This window comes from Amblyomma maculatum, chromosome 2, assembly GCF_055883805.1.
Source record: "Amblyomma maculatum isolate TAMU_Amacu chromosome 2, ASM5588380v1, whole genome shotgun sequence".
Lineage (NCBI taxonomy): Eukaryota > Metazoa > Arthropoda > Arachnida > Ixodida > Ixodidae > Amblyomma > Amblyomma maculatum.
This window is the reverse complement of record NC_139345.1, coordinates 168811118-168830568: the sequence shown is the minus strand read 5'-3', so window position 1 is coordinate 168830568 and position 19451 is coordinate 168811118. Positions and strand designations below refer to the sequence as shown.

Genomic DNA, 19451 nt, shown 5'->3' with positions numbered 1-19451 from the left:
GCCCGCGCAGGCTTCCTCTCTGACATGGCTGGCGAAAGCATCGATGGGAGCCCGGTGCTGCCATGGCACTTTGCGGGCACCGCCTCGTTCATGGGTGAGTACAGGCTTCTGCTCATCGCGCTGCTCTCCCACATGAACTGGCGTTTTGGGAGAACGATCCTGCCAGCAGTCGCGGAAAGTATATCGGCGCTAGATTATATCAGGCTGGATCATGCACTCGTCAAAGGAAAACGTGCTCTAAAATTATGTATACAATTGTTATTAATATCGCTCATCTAACGTGACATCGCCTAGGAACCATGTTGTACACATCGACGGAAAAGTTGTTGAAAGCGTTCGTTTGCATGCACATATTCCATCCATCTAACAACTCCTACATATCGATCCTGTTCACATAGCAGGATTATGAAGCAAACCGCGAATTCCTCCGAATCGCGAAAGAACGTACCTCGTAGCTGACGAAAGGACTTAGCAGCGAGCTGCGTCATAAGCCCGGTCCACGTGGCGTGTGTGCTTACGATGGTCGTTTCTCTTCTTTCGCGCAGACCCCAAGGATACCGGCTTCGACATCTTGGCCGGAGCCCCCGCCGAGGACTCTGGCGACGACATGCTCTTTCAACAACTAAGCGAGTCGGCTCAAATCGCCACCTACCGGCTGAGCCCGCACCTGGCCGGCGCCACCGACTTTAGGTGTGTACGCGGCTCTGCACTGATTTATCAACCTTTTCCAATGAAACATGTCAGTGTCTTGTGGCAGCTTCTCTGTTATTTTCACGTGTCTTGTGCTTGCGGTGTGCGCGTCTCTCCGTCCATGCAGTGTAGTTACGAGTTCCTTTATTGCTTCCTTCGCAAGCCTGGCCTGTAAAATCATCCGCAGTCAGATTGAAAGCACTTTTGTGATTGTTAGTCGCCACGTTGGTATGGCCAAATGTATGCTACTGTCGATAATGTTTTATTGATTTCAGTTTAAAGCTTTTGCGCTAGTAAGGCAGACGTTTGTTCTAGCTGGTGAAGGTGATCACGTGGAAAAGCTGCGCTTGGTGTGTTGTCTCAGTATGCGCCGTTTTTTCAACCTAAATGTTTGCCATTGTGTGAAAAACTAAGTGTTGGAAAAGGGTCGTGCTGCAGATTTCGCACCCAGTCCTCGATGGCAGCATAGCGAACGTGGCTCCGAACGTCTTCTGAATCTGCTGGCATCCGCGCGTGCCCGTGGCGTGTCGGGAGCTAATCTGCCGCACGCTTCCTGGGGTGCTCTTGTCGGACTCTCTCGCGCAGCCTAATCGACGTCTTCCGCGGCGCTCGTGTTTCCCTCTCTACAGCTGTCCGTGCTAATGCCTATCGCGCGCGCAACATCGGGGTCGCCGCCATGCGGCCGAGAAAAACGTTTACCTCCTCCCCTTCCTCCTCTCCTTTCTCCTGGGCCGCGCGCCGAAGATTGCCTTTCACGGCGCACTCTTCGCCGCCACCACAGTGTGCTGAGGCTTCTGCCGCTGGTGGCCCGATTGCAATGCAGGCGGGTCGCTCTCCGGAGGCTCTAGCGGAGAGGGAGGGTAGTGGAAAGAGAAGGGGACTAGGGGCCCTTGGACGACCCTAATGACAGAATAATGACAGCCTTCGCGCCCGCCGCGCCGTCGGCGTTGTTGGTGTGAAGGAAGAAGCTCGCCCGCGCTGCTCCGGAAGCTCTCTCTGTTCGCGAGGGGATTTCGCCGCAGCTGTAGTGGCTGCTTCCCCCTCTCTCCTCAAGACTAGGCACGTCGAAGCAGCGTGGCGACTGTAGAGCGCTGCTGAGCACGCTTGGCGCTGGAGTGCGAAATAGGGGACGAAGATGACGCGTAGAGGCCGTATTGCTAGGAAAATGTGTTCTCGCCTGTGTTTGCTGGCCTGCGCGTGTTGGGCAAGAAGTTTAATGCAAAAAGTTTAATGGCGTGTCGATGCGAAGACAATATGTGCGAAATGAGCACTCCATTCGTGACAGCAAATGGGCGCTCGGAACGAGCTGTCTGTGTGATGGCCGCTTTCTCGCCTTCTGGAGAAGTTTCCGTGTCCAGTTGCTGCTCTACATGTGCTTTTGGTTAAACGTAGTGTGTAAGCGAAAGCTTCACTGCATGGTTGCACTTGCTAAAGCTCTTTATCACATGATTTTGATATTGCTTTAAAGACGGTTCTGTGGTCCGTAAAATAGTTTGCCTTGGTATCAGGTTTGGCCACGCGAGGCTTGAACTTGTGGTGCATGTTGTAGAACCAAGTCTACACCCTCATGGTCTCCCATGGCTGACTGATATGAAGCGTCTCTGCTCGGTTCTGTATACACCGATCGTTTGACGTCAGATCGGCAGTTTCCATCACGTGATATCAAGTGGCCAGACTAACACCGCCTTAAGGGGCTGTAAGGTCGAAGGTCAAGTGGTGCGACACTGGTGAACCTATATGTGGCTAGCCACATTTTACTACTGGCGCACTTGAAGAGTGCATTCCTGGCCACGGCGACCGTAGCGTATAATGAATGAAGCTTTAGCCTTGATATTTGCTGGTTATAAATGTGCACTTGTTGGGGGAGGCGGGGACTAGTCACGTTATGCTAACTTCTCACTCCTTCCTTTTCTTACCCCGTGCAGTGGCGGCTGCGAGTGCGTACGGCTCGACGACGTTCTTCAGCGCTTGCGCATCACGGCCGACGAGTTCCGGCACCGGTTCCCAGCCGTCGAGGTGCTCGTGCTTCCGGCGCACGAGCTACGCGCCAAGACCACCACCCCGTGGCTGGACGAGGCTACGGGCCCCGCAGCGAGTAGTCCCCGCGAGGCAGCCCCTTCCCCGCCGTCCACGGCGGAGGCGAGTAGTGCCGCTTCTTCGCCCAAAGCAGCTCCTGCCGTTCAAGCGCTGCGCTTCGACGCCACCGTGCGCAGCATTCTCGGTCTCCACAACCACCCCATCCCTCGATGAGTGACCATGACGGCTGTTGCTGTTTTTCCGGAACCCGTGACATCTTGTAGCCGCCACAGTCACCTCTGTGTCACCAACCTCACCTCGCCCACAAACCACCGTCACCCATCTGACGCCGCAGAGCCGAATCTGGCACCCTGTATGTGTACGTGTGGCTTGACCAGGCATTCATCGACGGCATCGCAGACCTCTTGTGCAACCGCTGGCGCTGGCGCCAGGGACACTCCAGAATCTACGCACTCGGGGCGCGCGGCTCGCAAACGTTGTGCAGAAACTGAACGAACCGTGATCGCGTTGCCGCTCGCCCTCTTTGCCCGAGCCGCATGACGCGTGTGTTTCGTCCTGGGATGAGGCTGCTGTCGACATCACGATTGCGATGAAGCCGGACAGTATGTGGGACGAGTGCGCTGAACGTTCTCGTAGTGAGCGCCAAACGGACTTTCCCTGTGACTCCAAGCCGCTTCTTGCAGCGCGTCGTGCGATCGATGCGGCCAGATGAACGATTCTGTTCTGGTGCCTTCTGCAAACGGTGGACTTCTGTGTCATTAGGTCATGGCAGTCCGTGCCCTGCTCGTCTGCGGCGTCTCAACCCGCAATGTCGTGTTCCATTGAGTCATCTCCAACTTATGCCACGTCTCTTTCCACATTTCTTATGCATCGCTTTTCCCACTGATACCCTCGTCAATGGTGCGTTAGAATCCTTTGTGGACACGACCGTGAAAAACAAAAAGGGCATTTTATGGAGTGCGGTGCTCTTGGCGCTCCCTCTGGCCGTTATATTTACAAGTTTTGGCGTGCCTCCTGCTATACAGTAGTAGTGCGTTGAACCCGAAGAGCGCGCACCGCGTTTTTCTTGTATTCACATCCTGGCATCTATTTCTCCGCAAATGCTCTTATTGATGTTCCCGCGCAATGTATGTAAATTTTGTGCCGTGTATGTTGTTGCGTGCACTAATGAGGCGTCCAAATCACTGCGTTACACACCTACAAGTGCCACTCATGTATGCTCTTGTGGGGAAAAAAAAGTGTTGCCGACTTGCCTCAAAGAAAAAGAAATGCCATGTTTTCATTTGTTGTGTGCTTCGTCACCCGACATTTGCAGTTCTTGAGTCTAGCCGCAACACTTTGGTCTCGATGTCATCTAGTTGGCTGCCTACTTGCGGTGTTAGGTCAGCAATGTGAATATGTTTGTGTCCAATGTGTCGATTCTTTTTGTCTAGGGGCTTTTTAAGCCTTCAGCTCCTTGACGTGTATTTCTGCCTTCTGTTGTATCATAGCTTTCTGGGGAAATGTGTGAGGCACAGAAACACACATGTGCATCCTTATTATAGCGAGATCGAGCAAGTGTGCCCGCTTTGATCGTCGTATTAGTCGCCCGATGCCATTGCTCGCAGTCTCTTATGGAAGCTCAGTCTCCACAGGAGCAGCAGCGACACTTCTAAGTCCCGGTTCAACGCACAGTGTGCAAATGCCTCTAAGAAGCAGTACAGCACACTAGTGGATTCAGAGCAAGAGTATATCCTGGAGAGGACCTTTGCTTTTTTGTTGCTCATTCTTACTTTGTTTCTCTCTCCTATCCTTTTCACCCAAGTAGTGGAGTCAGCTCCAATGCAGTGTTAGAGCTCTTTCCTCATGTAGGAGCCATAATATTGAATTTCGTATTCAGAGGTCGATGACAGCTGTGTAGTCTCCGCGTTACGAATCCATTTCCATTGGGCCTTATCCGTAAGGTTAAAGCACAGTTTCCCTTAATTGCCTTTCCTCTTGCTCATGTTGTCTCACGGATGGAACTGCATGCTGTTGCTTACGTTTCTTCACCTGTACCTTAAAATGCACCCTGGAAATTAAAACTTTTCACCCGTTATCCGAATTAGGGCAAACGACAACCTCTTGGTTTCAGAGTTCGGTCTGCTGTGTGTATTGGATTTAGCATAGCGTGATTATAAGAATCACTTGTAACGCAACCTATTTCGACGATGGAGGCATCCAGTGCCATCCTTAAAATATACTCTCTACTGTCGTAGTAATGCATGCAGTCCTTGTGAAAAAAGGTTCTTTTTTTTTTATTTTAGGGCGGGTGGTCCTGATTTGTTTTCTTCTCATGAGCTTAGGCTTACTAGACACCTTGCATTTCACTTTTGCTTTCCTTTCCCTGTAAACAGTGCGCTTGTGCCTCTTGTTCACTTTAGGCCCGACAGAAGTGAAAGAACAAAATAAACACCCTCGCGCATCTGCCAGACCTTGCAGTTTTATCGCCTTTTCTCGCAGCTGTTCTTGCTGTGTTCGGTCAATGTGTACTCTACGCAGGGCTCGCTGTCCACAGACGCTTTGTGCGATCTTTCATTGTGCACGCATGCACTACCAGTCGCACATGTTTGCTTTTCCTGCCTTTGCCGTCTGTGCACACTACTTTGTACGACCTCTCTGAGTGGGGAAATGGGGGCGCAGGGGAAAGGGGGTTAGTCGGGAGAACACGTATGTCGTTGTCAACTTTCGCAGAGTGTCTTAAAAGATAAAATGTGCTGCTGCACCTACCTGCAGTGTCGTTGTTTCGGACCCTTATCCACGTGCCTAGAAGAAAGTTTTGACTTTTTGAAAGCTTGTTCTTTCTAATAGCGGTGTTTCAGTGTGTGTCTCTCTGTGTCTGTGAACACCGACACCATTAACAGCAACAAAAAGAGTGTTGGCCGTATTGAATCGTGTAGACAACTTGCCTGATGTTGTTGACTGGAGACCTCTCTGTCTCTACCTCTAGGTGTGTAGCAGTTGCAGCACGTGTTTGCGTAACCCTTTAGGTGTTCATAGCCAAAGCTCTCTCTTCCATATTCGTGCAATGTTTGGCGTGCAGTGATGCCTAAAAATAGAGATTGTAAGAATGGAAAAATTTAATTCCTTAAAGAACAAAAAAAAAATGATTAGAACACCAAATTTTTCATTTTCTCCCAAAACGCTTTTTATATTTTCGCGATTTTTATGCTGCTGTAATGCTGTCGCACCTGGACTCCTGGCAAACGTCCGAGATGCCATCTAGGGGCTTCTATTGGCGGGTGACATGGAGTTAAGAACAAGGCACTGAGCAAAACCTATGATTTATGGAAACGCCAACAGCCGTCCTTCACTGCCCGGGTCACTGTGCTTTTAGTAACTACCTACAGCCTTCGCTTAATCATCCCAGGATTTGAACCTGATGATAGAGCTGTTTAAATACTTGCGATTTCCTTTGCTTGAGCAGTGTGGAATTGCTTTGTTTTAAATCGTGCACAAAAAAGAAATTTCCAGGCTTCACTGTTAATGTCAACCCCTTTTCTACGGTTTTCGAGTGCTCGCCGTCGCCAGCGAACGTGCACAAGCCCCTCCGGCACTGTTTGGTCAACTTCAGTATCTCTTTTTACTCTCCATATTGGCTGTAACCTGTTCTGAATGTTTATGGACATGATTTGCCTGTTGTGTCGATTTTCCTGCGAATCAAGTGTTGGCGCAACATCTTTTTTTTTTTCGTAGCCGATTTATGAACAAAAATAAGAACCCGGGGCTTTCCTTGGAAATCCTAATCATCTCTCACACTTTCACCGAATTCAAATATCAGATAAGGAAAAGCTGCGTGCACATTACACGTGCCTGCTTTCACCTGACCTTAACGTGGAAAGCCGAATGGTTGTCGATGGACATTCGCAGGTGACGCGCGTTGCATCATGGTACATGTGCGTGCCTGTGTCTGCGTGTACGGTGTGCGTAGTTCCTTCTGTACACATTTCTTTGCTTCGGCGTGGTTTTCAAGCTTCTCTTTCGGGTTTCTTTTTTGCTATGGTGGGCGACCCCCGCCCCTTCATCGCCTCTCCAGCGAATGTCCTACTTGTGTGTATTTCTTTTTTTGCTCTCCTAGTTTCCGGAGTTGCTTTTTGATCGCTGTATTTTTGGATGTACCATATATATATATATATGTATTTTGTAAATAATGCCGTGTAAATAGGAAACATCAGAAAGGATTATAATATACTGTATTCACCTGGAAAAATGATAAAAATGAAAAAGAAGGTGTCCAATGAAACACTGTGTCCGAGTGTCAATGTGCCCCTCTCCTTACGGACTGACCGCACTAGGCGCCGCCTTGCGGCGACTGCGCAGTTCAAGGAGTGAAAGGGCTGAGTCCACTCTGTGGTAGCCTAAGCGGCGGCCTTCTGTTCCGTGACTGCTGTCTGGCCAGTGGATGCTGCTCGAGGTAAGCGTGTGTTGCAAAGGATCGGCACAACTGAGTGATCCAGTCAGAACATACTAAATGCTGTTTTACAATACTTGGACGAAAGCGCTTTTAAGGCACAGTTAAAAGATGCGGCGACAGCCATCACCGTTCGCAAATCTGGCGCGGCTGTAGGGAACTCGGGCGTTGTATAGTTTGACTACATGCAGCACGGCCTTCCTAGCGCGTTCAAGAGGGCACGTCAAGGTCCGCCTCTTTTGGCAAAAAAGCCACGATTTGCGGACTTCTTTAGGGTTCGGACTCGAGCAGACATACGGGGCGCGCACGCGTTCACAACCAGCGGTCCCCGGCCTTGGGGAGGAAAACGTACGACCTGCTCCTGCCCAACCCGATGGACGTCTCCCCGTCTTGAACGCACGTGCAAGCCGAAGCATCCGGAACGGAGCTACCTTGGAGGTGGTCTTGCATTCTGGGAGGTCAAGGGCATCGAGTGCCAGCCGAAGCAGATCAGTGCCGGCCGAGGACACATGCTTGGACAAGGCCACCGACTTAGCATTTCGCGGAAAGCAGCATGGCTCTCGCTGTGGTTCGACGCATGGCGTCAACTTGCCGTGGGCACAGCCAGCCCAAGAAACTCTGAGCAGCTGGCTGACCTCTGATGCATGCAATTACCCCAGGGTCACGTTGAGAGGACGAGTGAGACCTTAATCCATTTCACCCAGAGCATTCCCACCACGGGAAACAAAGAAAATCTTTGTATGCTCTTTAGATTACTTTGACTTGAAAAGACAAAAAAAAAATCAGTCTTCTTACTTCCTACAAGCGCCTTCACTCAGCAGCACTCCGGTCACGCGTAGAACGGACGTCGTCGGCCCGACATCTGGCCTCGCGTCGAAACAAGAGCCCAATACGTCACCAGGAGGTGGATGCGAGGATGATACGGGACATGCACAGGAAGAACGGAGCGGACGTTGAGTGGCAGCAGTTTTCGGAAACGCCTCCTTCGGAAAGGGACAGCAGCATAACAACCGAACCCTCCCTCACAGGGAGTCTCTAACGAGCAAAGCAAGCGGCAGCGGCCGCGTGTTCCGTGTCTCTTCAAGAACCCAATCCCCACACACCTCTATGGCGCCTGCCCAGTTATATTCACCGTGCCTTCAAGGAGGTCCAGGGCGTGCTCTTGGGCGCGTTCCAACTCTTAGACGTCATCGTAGACGTCTACACGTTCGCGTAATGGAACGCGTCTACCTGTCTATGCCTGGCATCACCTCGCAGCATAGAGGTAGAACTAAAACGTTTGAATAACTATTATAACGTTGCTTTCTTTAAAACTTTACAACAATACAGCTGAAACTCAAGTTTTGACGGTTCGTTGATTTTTTACGGCAATAATATTGCTTGTTTAATGTTTAACATGCAGCAGACCGTACCGATATGCTGCTCACGGCTTGACGGAAGTGAATATTAGTCCGTTTTTACTATGAAGTGTACATGCTTCTCGGATATCTCATGCACACAGCTGTAAGCATGAAAACATGCTAAAGGCTGCAAACTTGAAAGGATTACGGACGGAAGGTGATAACCGGCTACAGCAAAAGAAATACTATGCCGCTACACCTGTCGTTTGCATGCAGTAACTAGGCGGGGAAAGAAAATGCACGGAAGAGTTTGCCATGACTACAGCAGCAAAAAAGAAACACATGCGTGCCGTACAGCAGCCGTCCTGACTCCCGGCGAGGTGCCCAGAAAGCGACGAGTTCGTCGATAACATCAAGACTAAAAAACCTCGTCGTCAAGTTAAAAAAAATAAATACAAGAGTTCAACGCTGCTGAACCAAATATTGAGCGAAAGCATTAGCTGCGGGTGACCGAGCGTTCTTCTTGTTCTCTTTTTTTTCTTCCTCAGCCCACATAAAAAGCCCCGCTTTAACCAAGCCGTATGAATGTGCCTTAGTGGCCTATAGGGGTAACGTGAGTTCCAGGGTCCTAGCAGGCTGATTTTGACATAACCGTCCCATGTGAAACGAGAGACCCAAATTGGCAGCTCCTGCGCCAGCCCGCTTGGGGTGTGACGTCACAGCGTCACGTGGGTAAGACGTGGCTACCGGCCGCGCTGCGCTGAAGGCTCGAAACCTAGAGTAGAATTGCTTTCGCAAAAAAAAAAAAAAAGAAAGACGCCAACAGCATCAAAATCTTATGCAAAAATCTCGACCGCACGCTTTCCTTTTAGACAGCGATTCAAGAATCTGCTGAGCTATGAATCTCACAACCATGAAAGCAGCTAAATTAGCATCTAGCTAGCGCACTCATTGACGTAGCATTTGAAAGATCGTGCATATGCATACTCCGGCGTTCGCAAAAAGGACAACCACCGTACAGCTACTGCAACCACTTCAAGCACGACTCGCTCAGCGCGAACTGTGTCGTGACGCTGGGGCTATGGCGACCCGGCCTTCACTTGGTAGCGTGCAGAGACTCCGGGTTGAAGAAGGACTGAATCTTCGAAGTTGGTAAAATATGTACAAGCAGGTTTACTGGCACTTTGAGAAAACGTATTTACAAGAATATTTACATGAAGAAGAAGGGTACATCAGCAAAATGACAAGCGTTAAGAGTTCATAGCGAGAAGCGACTGGATGAGCCGTTTACCCAGGGCCCAGAGCGACATTTCGTGCTCTGCAGCGTCCTTAAAAACCCCCTATGTCCAGCCCCTCTCTGAAGATGCTGACCAACCAAATCCAGGGCACGCCCCTCAGGTATCGGCATCCAATCGAACACATCACTGCACTGATGGTCTGAAGCACTGACTGGTCCGGCATTCATTCGTTGGGCGTGATCACTTGTTGGCGGGAAAAGCTTGGGAACGGCGAGGAGAGGAGGTACATTTCTATTCTTCAGCAAAGAAACCACAGGCTGGTTCTGACAAGGGGTTTTACTTCTCAGAAACCCGAGTGCACGTGGCGCCGCATAGGGCTCCCAACATGGTCCCTTTTCGACAATTGCAAATCTTTCCTGTATTCCCGGGAAATCACTTAATGGCCGTATGAGTCATGCTCCTTTCTTGTCCTGCACGTCAGCGGACATGTCACTCTGTCGTCTCCTTTGGATAGGAGGCATTCATCACTGGAGGATAGCACTTCTCGACTGGAAGGGTGAACAAAAGAAAGAAAGCACTTCCTGCTATTTCCCTCAGGGGGACGTTTCTTTGTGTTTTTCCAGACGTTCTCTTGACAGGGTCAATTTGGCATTTGCAGGTTGTCCACAAAGCAAAACATGCTTACAAAACAGGATTCCTGGAAACAGGCTCCCTTAGAGCCATTGGACCATCACCACATATTCACAAAACTTATCCATGCCCACAGGCGAACAATAGAGCGCGCAATTGCGGATGCTTGGTCGTAACAGCCTCCTCCCCCGCCAGAAGAGTCTCGGAGGGCAGCAGTCCCAGCTGCTGCATGAAGAGACGACTTAATGGCCTGCACGTGAACGCTTGAAGCTCGCTGTTGCTTGTCGCGTTGTCTTGATTGTTGTAGGCCAAATTGCTCAAGCTGTCTGAAACTCAACCACATGTCGAAGCAAGCACTCGGCTCCCGTCTGAAGAGACCAGGTCAAAAGAAAACTGCCATTGTTGTTCGAGAAAAGCCCACTCTCAAGACGTTCAGGACCCACGTATGCCTCGAAAACCAAACGTGCTGCTTTACATAGTCACACATATACAAGCGCACGAAAAAAAAAAAAACCTGATTATCAATTTGGATACATGGTGAGGAATATCTCGGACCGCTTAGAAAGAGCGGCTAAGCGCGTCCGCATTCCCATTTAACTTCCCCTTTTTGTATCTTATTTCAAAATTGTACTGCTGTAAAATCAAGCTCCACCTAAGAAGGCGACTGTTCTTCGATGTCGCAGTTTGCAGCCAAGCCAGGGGACAATGGTCCGTCTCTACGGTGAATTTGGCCCCTCCAAGATAGCACTGCAATTTTTGAATGGCCCATACAATGCAAGCGCACTCTTTCTCTGACGCGCAATAAGCCCTCTCTCTAGAACTCAGTTTTCTGCTCAAGTAGAGCACGGGGTGCTCATTACCGTCGTCATCTCTCTGGCAGAGAACAGCACCTAACCCTCGATCACTGGCATCACACTGGACCGTGAATTCTCGGTCATAGTCTGGAGCTCGCAATACCGGACGGCTAATCAGCACAGCCTTCAGGTTTACGAAGGAGGCTTCCTTTTGTTCGTCCCAGACTACATTTGTCGGTTCTGTCCTGCGGAGAGCGTCGGTCAGAGGGCTAGCCAAAGCTGAATAGTTAGGGATGTAGTGATTGTAGTACCCAGTCAGACCTAGGAATGCTCGAATTTCCGTCTTCGTGCTCGGCCGCGGATAGTCTGCTACCGCAGAAATCTTAATCTCGCTGGGTTTCCTGAAACCTTGACCTACATTGTGACCCAAGTAGTCCACGGTCGCCCTTGCCAGGCAACATTTCTCGGCCTTTACGGTTAGTCCAGCTTGACGCAACAGGCTCAGTACAGCTCTTAGATGTACCATATGGTCCGCCCATGAGTCGGAAAAAACCGCAATGTCGTCTAAATAAGGCACCGCGAATGTTTCACACCCCTTTAAAACCCTATCCATGAGTCGGGAAAAACAAAATGGAGCATTTTTGAGCCCGAAACTCATCATTGTTGGCTGGTAGCTGCCCGTCGGAGTGACGAAAGCCGCGTATCTGCTGGCGCGTTCAGTGAGCGGTACTTGCCAGTATCCTCGAGTAAGGTCCAGCGTAGTCACATATGCCGCTCTACTGACCTGTTCTACTCTCTCCTCAATATTCGGAATAGGATACACTTGATCCCTGGTGAGAGAATTTAGCTTTCGGTAGTCTACCACAGGCCTAGGGTCTTTACCTGGAGCTTCTACTAAGATCATAGGCGAAGCATAATCGCTTTCCGAGGGTTTTATTACTCCCAATTCCAGCATGCGAGTTACTTCCCTATCCAGAATTTCTCTTTGCCTTGGAGAAAATCGGTAGCACCTTGATCGCACTGGCACGTCTGAAGTCAGCTCAATATCGTGCTCAGTCAAATCGGTCCTGCCTGGCCTGTCTACGAAGCAGGCCTCAAACTCTGTTATTATCTCGCCCAGATCGGACAGCTGGGATTTCTTTAGTTCTCCTCTCTGCTCCGTCTTTTTGAGAAGCTCCTGAGCGTTGCTTCCTTTTCCGCTGAGGCAAATCAAGTTGTCCCCCATCTCCTCGGGAAGGTTTAACGTTAGATTTACCACGGCTTCCCTCTGCACATAAGGCTTCATAAGATTGCAATGATAAATGCGCACTTCTTTACGCCTACCGGGAATTTTCACTGCGTAGTTAGTGTTAGAAAGCTTTGCAACGACTTCAGCCGGTCCTTCCCACTGTACTTCGAGCTTATTCTGCCTTGAACTTCTCAGCAACATCACCTGGTCCCCGATACAAAACGTCCTTTGACGGGCTGTCTTATCATAGTACACCTTGGAACGAGCCTGGGCTGACTTCATGCTGGCCTCAACGAGTTCCTTAGTGTTATGTAAGCGATTCAAGAGGTTCAGAATGAATTCTACTACTGTTGGGTCTTCTCCGCGCCCCTCCCAGGCTTCGCGCACCATTCGCAAAGGTGAGCGCAGTGACCTTCCGTACACCAACTCGGCTGGGCTAAATCCAGTGGATTCGTGCGGCACTGACCGCAAAGCGAAAAGTGCTGCAGGCAGGCAGGTATCCCATTCGCGCTTGTTTTCATAGCACAGTCCCCTCAGGACTCGTTTGAGAACAGAGTGCCATCTTTCTACGCTGTTGCTCTGCGGATGATGGATCGAGCTATGCACTACCTTAATGCCGCATCGCTCGAGAAATGAGGTGGTGAGGACACTCGTGAAAACGCTACCCTGATCACTTTGGACCTCGGAAGGGAACCCAACTCGTGCAAACACTGACAGCAGCGAATCCACTACACTCTCGGACGTCACCTCGCGCAGCGGAACAGCCTCTGGAAATTTCGTGGCTGGGCATAACATAGTGAGGATATAACGGTACCCTGACTCTGTCACAGGAAGTGGCCCAACTACATCTATTACTAACCGGTGAAACGGCTCGGTAATGATTGGTACTAACACCATCGGAGCTTTCCACTTATCTTGCGCCTTTCCAACCCGCTGGCACGTGTCGCATGACCGTACAAAATTTTCCGTGTCCTTAAAACATCCAGGCCAATAGTATTCTTGCAACAGCCTCTGCTTTGTTTTCTTTATTCCAAGGTGACATGACCACGAGCTGCCATGGGAAAGTCGCAGTAAGTCTCCGCGGTACTTTTGGGGAACGACTAATTGGTCCCGCTCTACTCCGCGCTTATCCTTGAATAAGCGATACAGCACTCCCTTTCTCATCTCGAAAGAAATATTGTTTGCTGTCTTAGTGGCGCGGTGGCGCTCCCTTATCTCCTGTATATTGGGATCATTGGCTTGCTCTATAGCTAAGTCCTCTCGGGTTCCACTTAAAAGTCTCGTGAGATTACTAGACACTGGCGGCAAGAGGTTACTCTCAAGAACGTCCTCATTCCGCGTCTCATCAAGCTCACTTTCAAGTTGACATATCTGAGATGCCTCGCTCTCAAAGTTTTCTGACCTGCTATCTTCCGCATTTACCACTGTTTTAACTGCCGTTTCCTCCGCTGTGGATTTTTCTGGAATGAGCAGTGTAGCTAGTTCTCGCGCCTTTGAACGTGTTAAGGCTTGCACAACTCTGTCTCCGAAAAGGATGCCCCTCTTTCGCAGCAGCATGTCCGATTTGTTGGAGAACAAATACGGATAGCACTTAGGAAGCTTTCCTGAAACGGCAGCCTCGGTTGTTAATTCGCCGAAAGGGCCCTCGATGACCACGTTCGCGATCGGCAAGCACACACTCTGTTCCTCAACTACCTGTCGGATCCATGCACACTGTCCTGTATAGTCGGAAGGCGATACATACGCCGGATGGACAACATCCATCGTTGCGGCCGAATCGCGCAGTACCTTGCAAGGCTTCCCGTTGACTACTAGGTCATGCAGGTAGGGTTCTAAAAGCTGCATATTTTCATCGCAGTCCCTGACATACGAGAAAGCAATCTTTTCTTTCCGGCAGTTGACGGCAATGTGACCCTGCTCATTACACCTAAAGCATGTGAGCGGCTTCCTAGCCTCAAGCTTATTCTTTGTGTTCTGCACGTTGGTCACTTCCCCACTTTTCTCACTGCCGTCCTTTCTAGGGAATTTGCCTGAAGAAACCTTCATTTCTTCGTTTCCAACTCTAGCAAAGTGCCTTTCCTGACGGTTTTTCACACTGAACTTGGGATTGCGGGGCCTATCCACTGCTGGGTTGCTGAATTGTCGGCGCGAAGCATACTCCTCAATAAGTTCGGCAGCTTCAGTTGCCGACTTAATTTCGCCTCGGTCCTGTAACCAATTTCTTTCTTTTTCTGGGAGGCAGTTATAAAACTGCTCCAAAAGAATTCGCTCGACTACAGCGTCCCTATCACTGTAGGAATCTGTGCTCTTTAGCCACTCGCCCAAATTTACTCTTAAATTGTACAGGAATTCAGGGTAACTCTCGTCCCTGGACTTAGTAGCTTTCCGAAAACGTTGTCTGAACGCCTCGGCGCTAAGCCTATACTTTCTCAGAAGGCAAGCTTTGACCTTCTCGTAGTTGTCCGCGTCCTCCTTGCTTAGCCGCGCGACAACCTCCGCTGCCTCGCAGGGCAGAACCGTCAATAATCTCTGAGACCAAGTGTCTCGCTGGAAGGACAGTTTTTCGCAGGTTCGCTCAAAGTTAGCCAGATACAGACCGATATCCCCTGATATCACATATGGCTGCATGTACTTTGACATCTTGAAATCTGCCTCCTTGTTGAGAAGAGGTACCGCTAGCTGGGGACAATTGCCCGACCTCTTGCTCAACTCTAGTTCTAATTTCCGGAGCTCAATTTCTTGGTCCAGCTTTTTTGCTTCTCTTTCACGCTTCTTTTCCTCTTTTTCCCACTCACGTTCGCTCTCACGCCTCTTTTCCTCTTTTTCCCGCTCTTTCTGCTGTCTGAGCTGCTCCTTTTTTTGACCGATGAGGTTCCATGCTTCACTGAGCTCCTCATCATCGGTTCCCAGATCAGTGATTGCCTTTATAATCAAGGGTTTTCGTGCCAAACCACTTGTATCAATTCCCAATTCCTCACACAATTGCAACAGTTCCGGTTTCTGCAGCTTTTGTAGGTCCATGATCGCTCCGAGTGTCGGCTACTTCCAAAACAACAGTGCAAACTACCAAACCTAAAGGCGTTTCAACACTTTTTTTACCAGTTCTAAAATCTAACCCTGTTCTAGAACCTGGTCCACATCAGAAGAAAAGCCAAGCACTCACCCACACATGCGATCGATGTTCCGAGCTGCTGTCTTGTTGGCCGATTGTTGCGCCTGCTTGTTGCTTGAGATGCCACCTCCGATCACAAGATGTTGTGGCTTGTAGCTTCAGATCCACCTCCAATCACCAGATGTTGTGGCTTGTAGATTCAGATCCCAACGCTGGTCACCAGTCGTTGTGCTTGCAGATTCAGATCCCACCGCTGATCACCAGTTGTCGTGACGCTGGGGCTATGGCGACCCGGCCTTCACTTGGTAGCGTGCAGAGACTCCGGGTTGAAGAAGGACTGAATCTTCGAAGTTGGTAAAATATGTACAAGCAGGTTTACTGGCACTTTGAGAAAACGTATTTACAAGAATATTTACATGAAGAAGAAGGGTACATCAGCAAAATGACAAGCGTTAAGAGTTCATAGCGAGAAGCGACTGGATGAGCCGTTTACCCAGGGCCCAGAGCGACATTTCGTGCTCTGCAGCGTCCTTAAAAACCCCCTATGTCCAGCCCCTCTCTGAAGATGCTGACCAACCAAATCCAGGGCACGCCCCTCAGGTATCGGCATCCAATCGAACACATCACTGCACTGATGGTCTGAAGCACTGACTGGTCCGGCATTCATTCGTTGGGCGTGATCACTTGTTGGCGGGAAAAGCTTGGGAACGGCGAGGAGAGGAGGTACATTTCTATTCTTCAGCAAAGAAACCACAGGCTGGTTCTGACAAGGGGTTTTACTTCTCAGAAACCCGAGTGCACGTGGCGCCGCATAGGGCTCCCAACATGGTCCCTTTTCGACAATTGCAAATCTTTCCTGTATTCCCGGGAAATCACTTAATGGCCGTATGAGTCATGCTCCTTTCTTGTCCTGCACGTCAGCGGACATGTCACTCTGTCGTCTCCTTTGGATAGGAGGCATTCATCACTGGAGGATAGCACTTCTCGACTGGAAGGGTGAACAAAAGAAAGAAAGCACTTCCTGCTATTTCCCTCAGGGGGACGTTTCTTTGTGTTTTTCCAGACGTTCTCTTGACAGGGTCAATTTGGCATTTGCAGGTTGTCCACAAAGCAAAACATGCTTACAAAACAGGATTCCTGGAAACAGGCTCCCTTAGAGCCATTGGACCATCACCACATATTCACAAAACTTATCCATGCCCACAGGCGAACAATAGAGCGCGCAATTGCGGATGCTTGGTCGTAACAACTGCGCACTGTCGGCCATGTTGTTTAGACAGCAAAGTAGACTGCATCGATGTTGACTTTGGCGAAGCAGTCTTCTTGAGACTATTGGAACGCGTCCCAAAATGGCGGCTGCCGCGGCTAGCCGTCTAAGTATACGTCTAGGTATTGGAACGCACCCCTTGTCGTTAAATTCCGTACTCTTCCGCTTCCCGTGCGTTTCACTAAATGGTTGCTAAACAGCGAATCCCGGGGTTTTCGTGACCCTAGAAGTTTACTCGTACCGATAACCTTGATCCGGAAGGGATGATCACACGTACAGCTGTGTTAATTCTGCCATCATTGCGCCTGCCGCGGTGGCTCAGTGTTTTGAGCGTTCGGCTTCTGCACCCAAGGATGCGGAATCGAATCCACTGAGTGCGAGTCGTTTTGAAACGTTAAACACTATAAAACCAAGTACAAAATCTATCTATGAGATTGGGGTGGAGCGCATTTGGAAGGTACTCAAACATAATGACTACCAGTTTACCGGTATCACTCAAGAGGAAAGGGTTTAACAGTTGCATCCTACCGGTACTGATCTATGGGGCTGAAACCTGGGGGTTAACGAAAAAGGTCTACTTAAGCTAAGGACAACGCAGGGGGCCATGGACCGGAAAATGGTAGGTGTAACGTTAAGAGATGGGGAGCGAGGAGAGTGGGTCAGAAAAATAAGTCAAGTCACTGACATTCTAGTCGAAATTAAGAAGAAATGGGCATGGGCAGGATGTCGTTCGAAGAGAAGATAACCGATGGCCTCTAAGAGTAACCATTTGGATTCCAAGGGAAGGTAAGCCTAGCAGGGGGCGACGGAAAATAAGGTGGTTGGATGAGATTAAGAAATTCGCAGGAGTAAAATGGATGGCACAGGACCGGGTAAATTAAATTGGAGGAAAATGGTTATGAGACCTTCGCCCTGCAGTGGGTATAGTCCGGCTGATGATGATTATGATAAAATCTATCATCACTGCGCGAAGCATTCGTATATTGCAGGCTGACTGCAGTGGTATACTGCGTGGTTATCACGGTGACGAGAAATGCACGGATGTTTTCCTACTGTTACTTGGCCAGGAAGTCTTTCACAGATAAGCTCGGCTAATTCTGCGGCGGTGTTTATGCCGTATAATATATACTGTGCACTAGCTGTGATGCTATATACTGTGCACTATTTGGCATGGTGTGCTTATGAAGTGGCAGCATGCACTCCTAACTGGTTTCCATAGAGGCGGAGCGGAAAAGATTTCCTTGTGCCGTGAGATACGAAGGCATGTTAAAAATCCTCGGATGGCGGAAACTCATGGAGCCCAGCACTATAGGAACACCTTTAGACGCCTAGCTGTTTTCCAGAAAATCCACCAATCTCTCTGTCTGAGCCGAAATCACGTGACATTGGTACGCCACTGATTCATCGGCTGGTCGTGTGACGTCAAGAAGCTCATACCATGGCGGGAGCATCGCGTAGCAATTTTGAGATGGAACTTCGAGCATACCGGGACCGTTTGATGCCTAGACAACGTAACTCCGTCCGTAGAGCTCAAAGGGGTCATGATGACGGCTAACATTTGAGCAGAGCCTGATTATTGCATTTCGCTCCACACACATGAAATTATAATTCGCCGGAATTTGAGCTCATTCGGTGCAGCAGATATTTTTACAATGACTTTTTTATTATTATTATTTCAAAAGCAGCTTGCTGGTCTGGCATCCTTTAGCCGTTGACGTCACAACGGCATATGATACCCATACCGTCTGCTATTCGCAGTTTCGGCTGCCCTCTTGCACTCACGCCATTAACTGGTCGCTGAGAGTTTTTCTTCAGCAAAAAGATATTTGCGCATATTCTCTTTTTTTCTAATACCTCTGAGCGATATTGTGGGTGATCCTAGCTGGCAAAGCTAGCTGGACTTATTTCGGGCTTCCGGCTAGAGATTGTCAAGAAGGCCGAAATCGATGGGCTCATGCTGTATTATTTAAGTATAAAATCAGAAGCATATTGTTCGCATGTTACGAGAGCTAGCTTGTTTTAGCAGCAAGCGCTCCCGCATATAAAAAGATACATGCCCAACGTTTCCTTTTGCTGCGTCCGTCGCGAAAAGGGAGATGATTTAGCGTTGTGTTGCTGGCGGAAAAACCCAAACAAGCATACGTTGACGCGAGAGCACAGCTTGTCGAGCAGACAAAACTTTTGAACGAAGCGGTACATCTTGAGGTGCTGTTATACATAAGCGTGTGTTAATCAAACATAATTTTTTTCGGCTGGTAAAGCCTTTTTGCAAAACAATGTTCAGTCAGGCCACAGCCAGCGCATGAAAGCATGCAAGCGCTGCCGCCGCCGTTTCAGTAGCATCATCGCAAAACCTAACGCGATTCGAATGCGCCTCATTGCGCATGCCTGCACCAAACAAGAGCCTTCCAGCCGCCGCCGTCTCCGTCTCGTCTCCCCCTGCAGCCGCGCGAGCGCAACTGCGACCGACTCCCGAGTATAATTAACCTTGCGGGAGCCCTAAACTCCCGCAGGAATGCGCCGATTCGCGGATTACGACTGCACCGGTAGCGTGTTAATTTACATGTATATATGTGGCTTTTGTATATAATTTGGGCGTATGCTGCTTGTTCACACGGCATAAAATGCAAGCTGAGCTAGCAATACCGAAAATATTATCTGTATTTTTTTTTTTTTCACAACAGTT

At 49.5% G+C, this 19451-nt stretch overlaps 1 protein-coding gene across 2 annotated transcripts in view; it reads left to right on the top strand.

Annotated features, from left to right (window-relative positions):
• Positions 1 to 6988, top strand: part of LOC146200399 (uncharacterized) — a 59566-nt gene extending 52578 nt beyond the window's left edge. For both annotated transcript variants that reach the window (XM_084595515.1, XM_084595516.1), the window contains exons 9-11: positions 11 to 94; positions 546 to 690; positions 2616 to 6988. In XM_084595515.1, coding sequence (XP_084451641.1) covers positions 11 to 94; positions 546 to 690; positions 2616 to 2940 — 554 coding nt within the window. In that variant the 3' untranslated portion in view covers positions 2941 to 6988. The remainder of the gene's footprint in view (positions 1 to 10; positions 95 to 545; positions 691 to 2615) is intronic.
• Positions 6989 to 19451: the final 12463 nt, after the last annotated feature.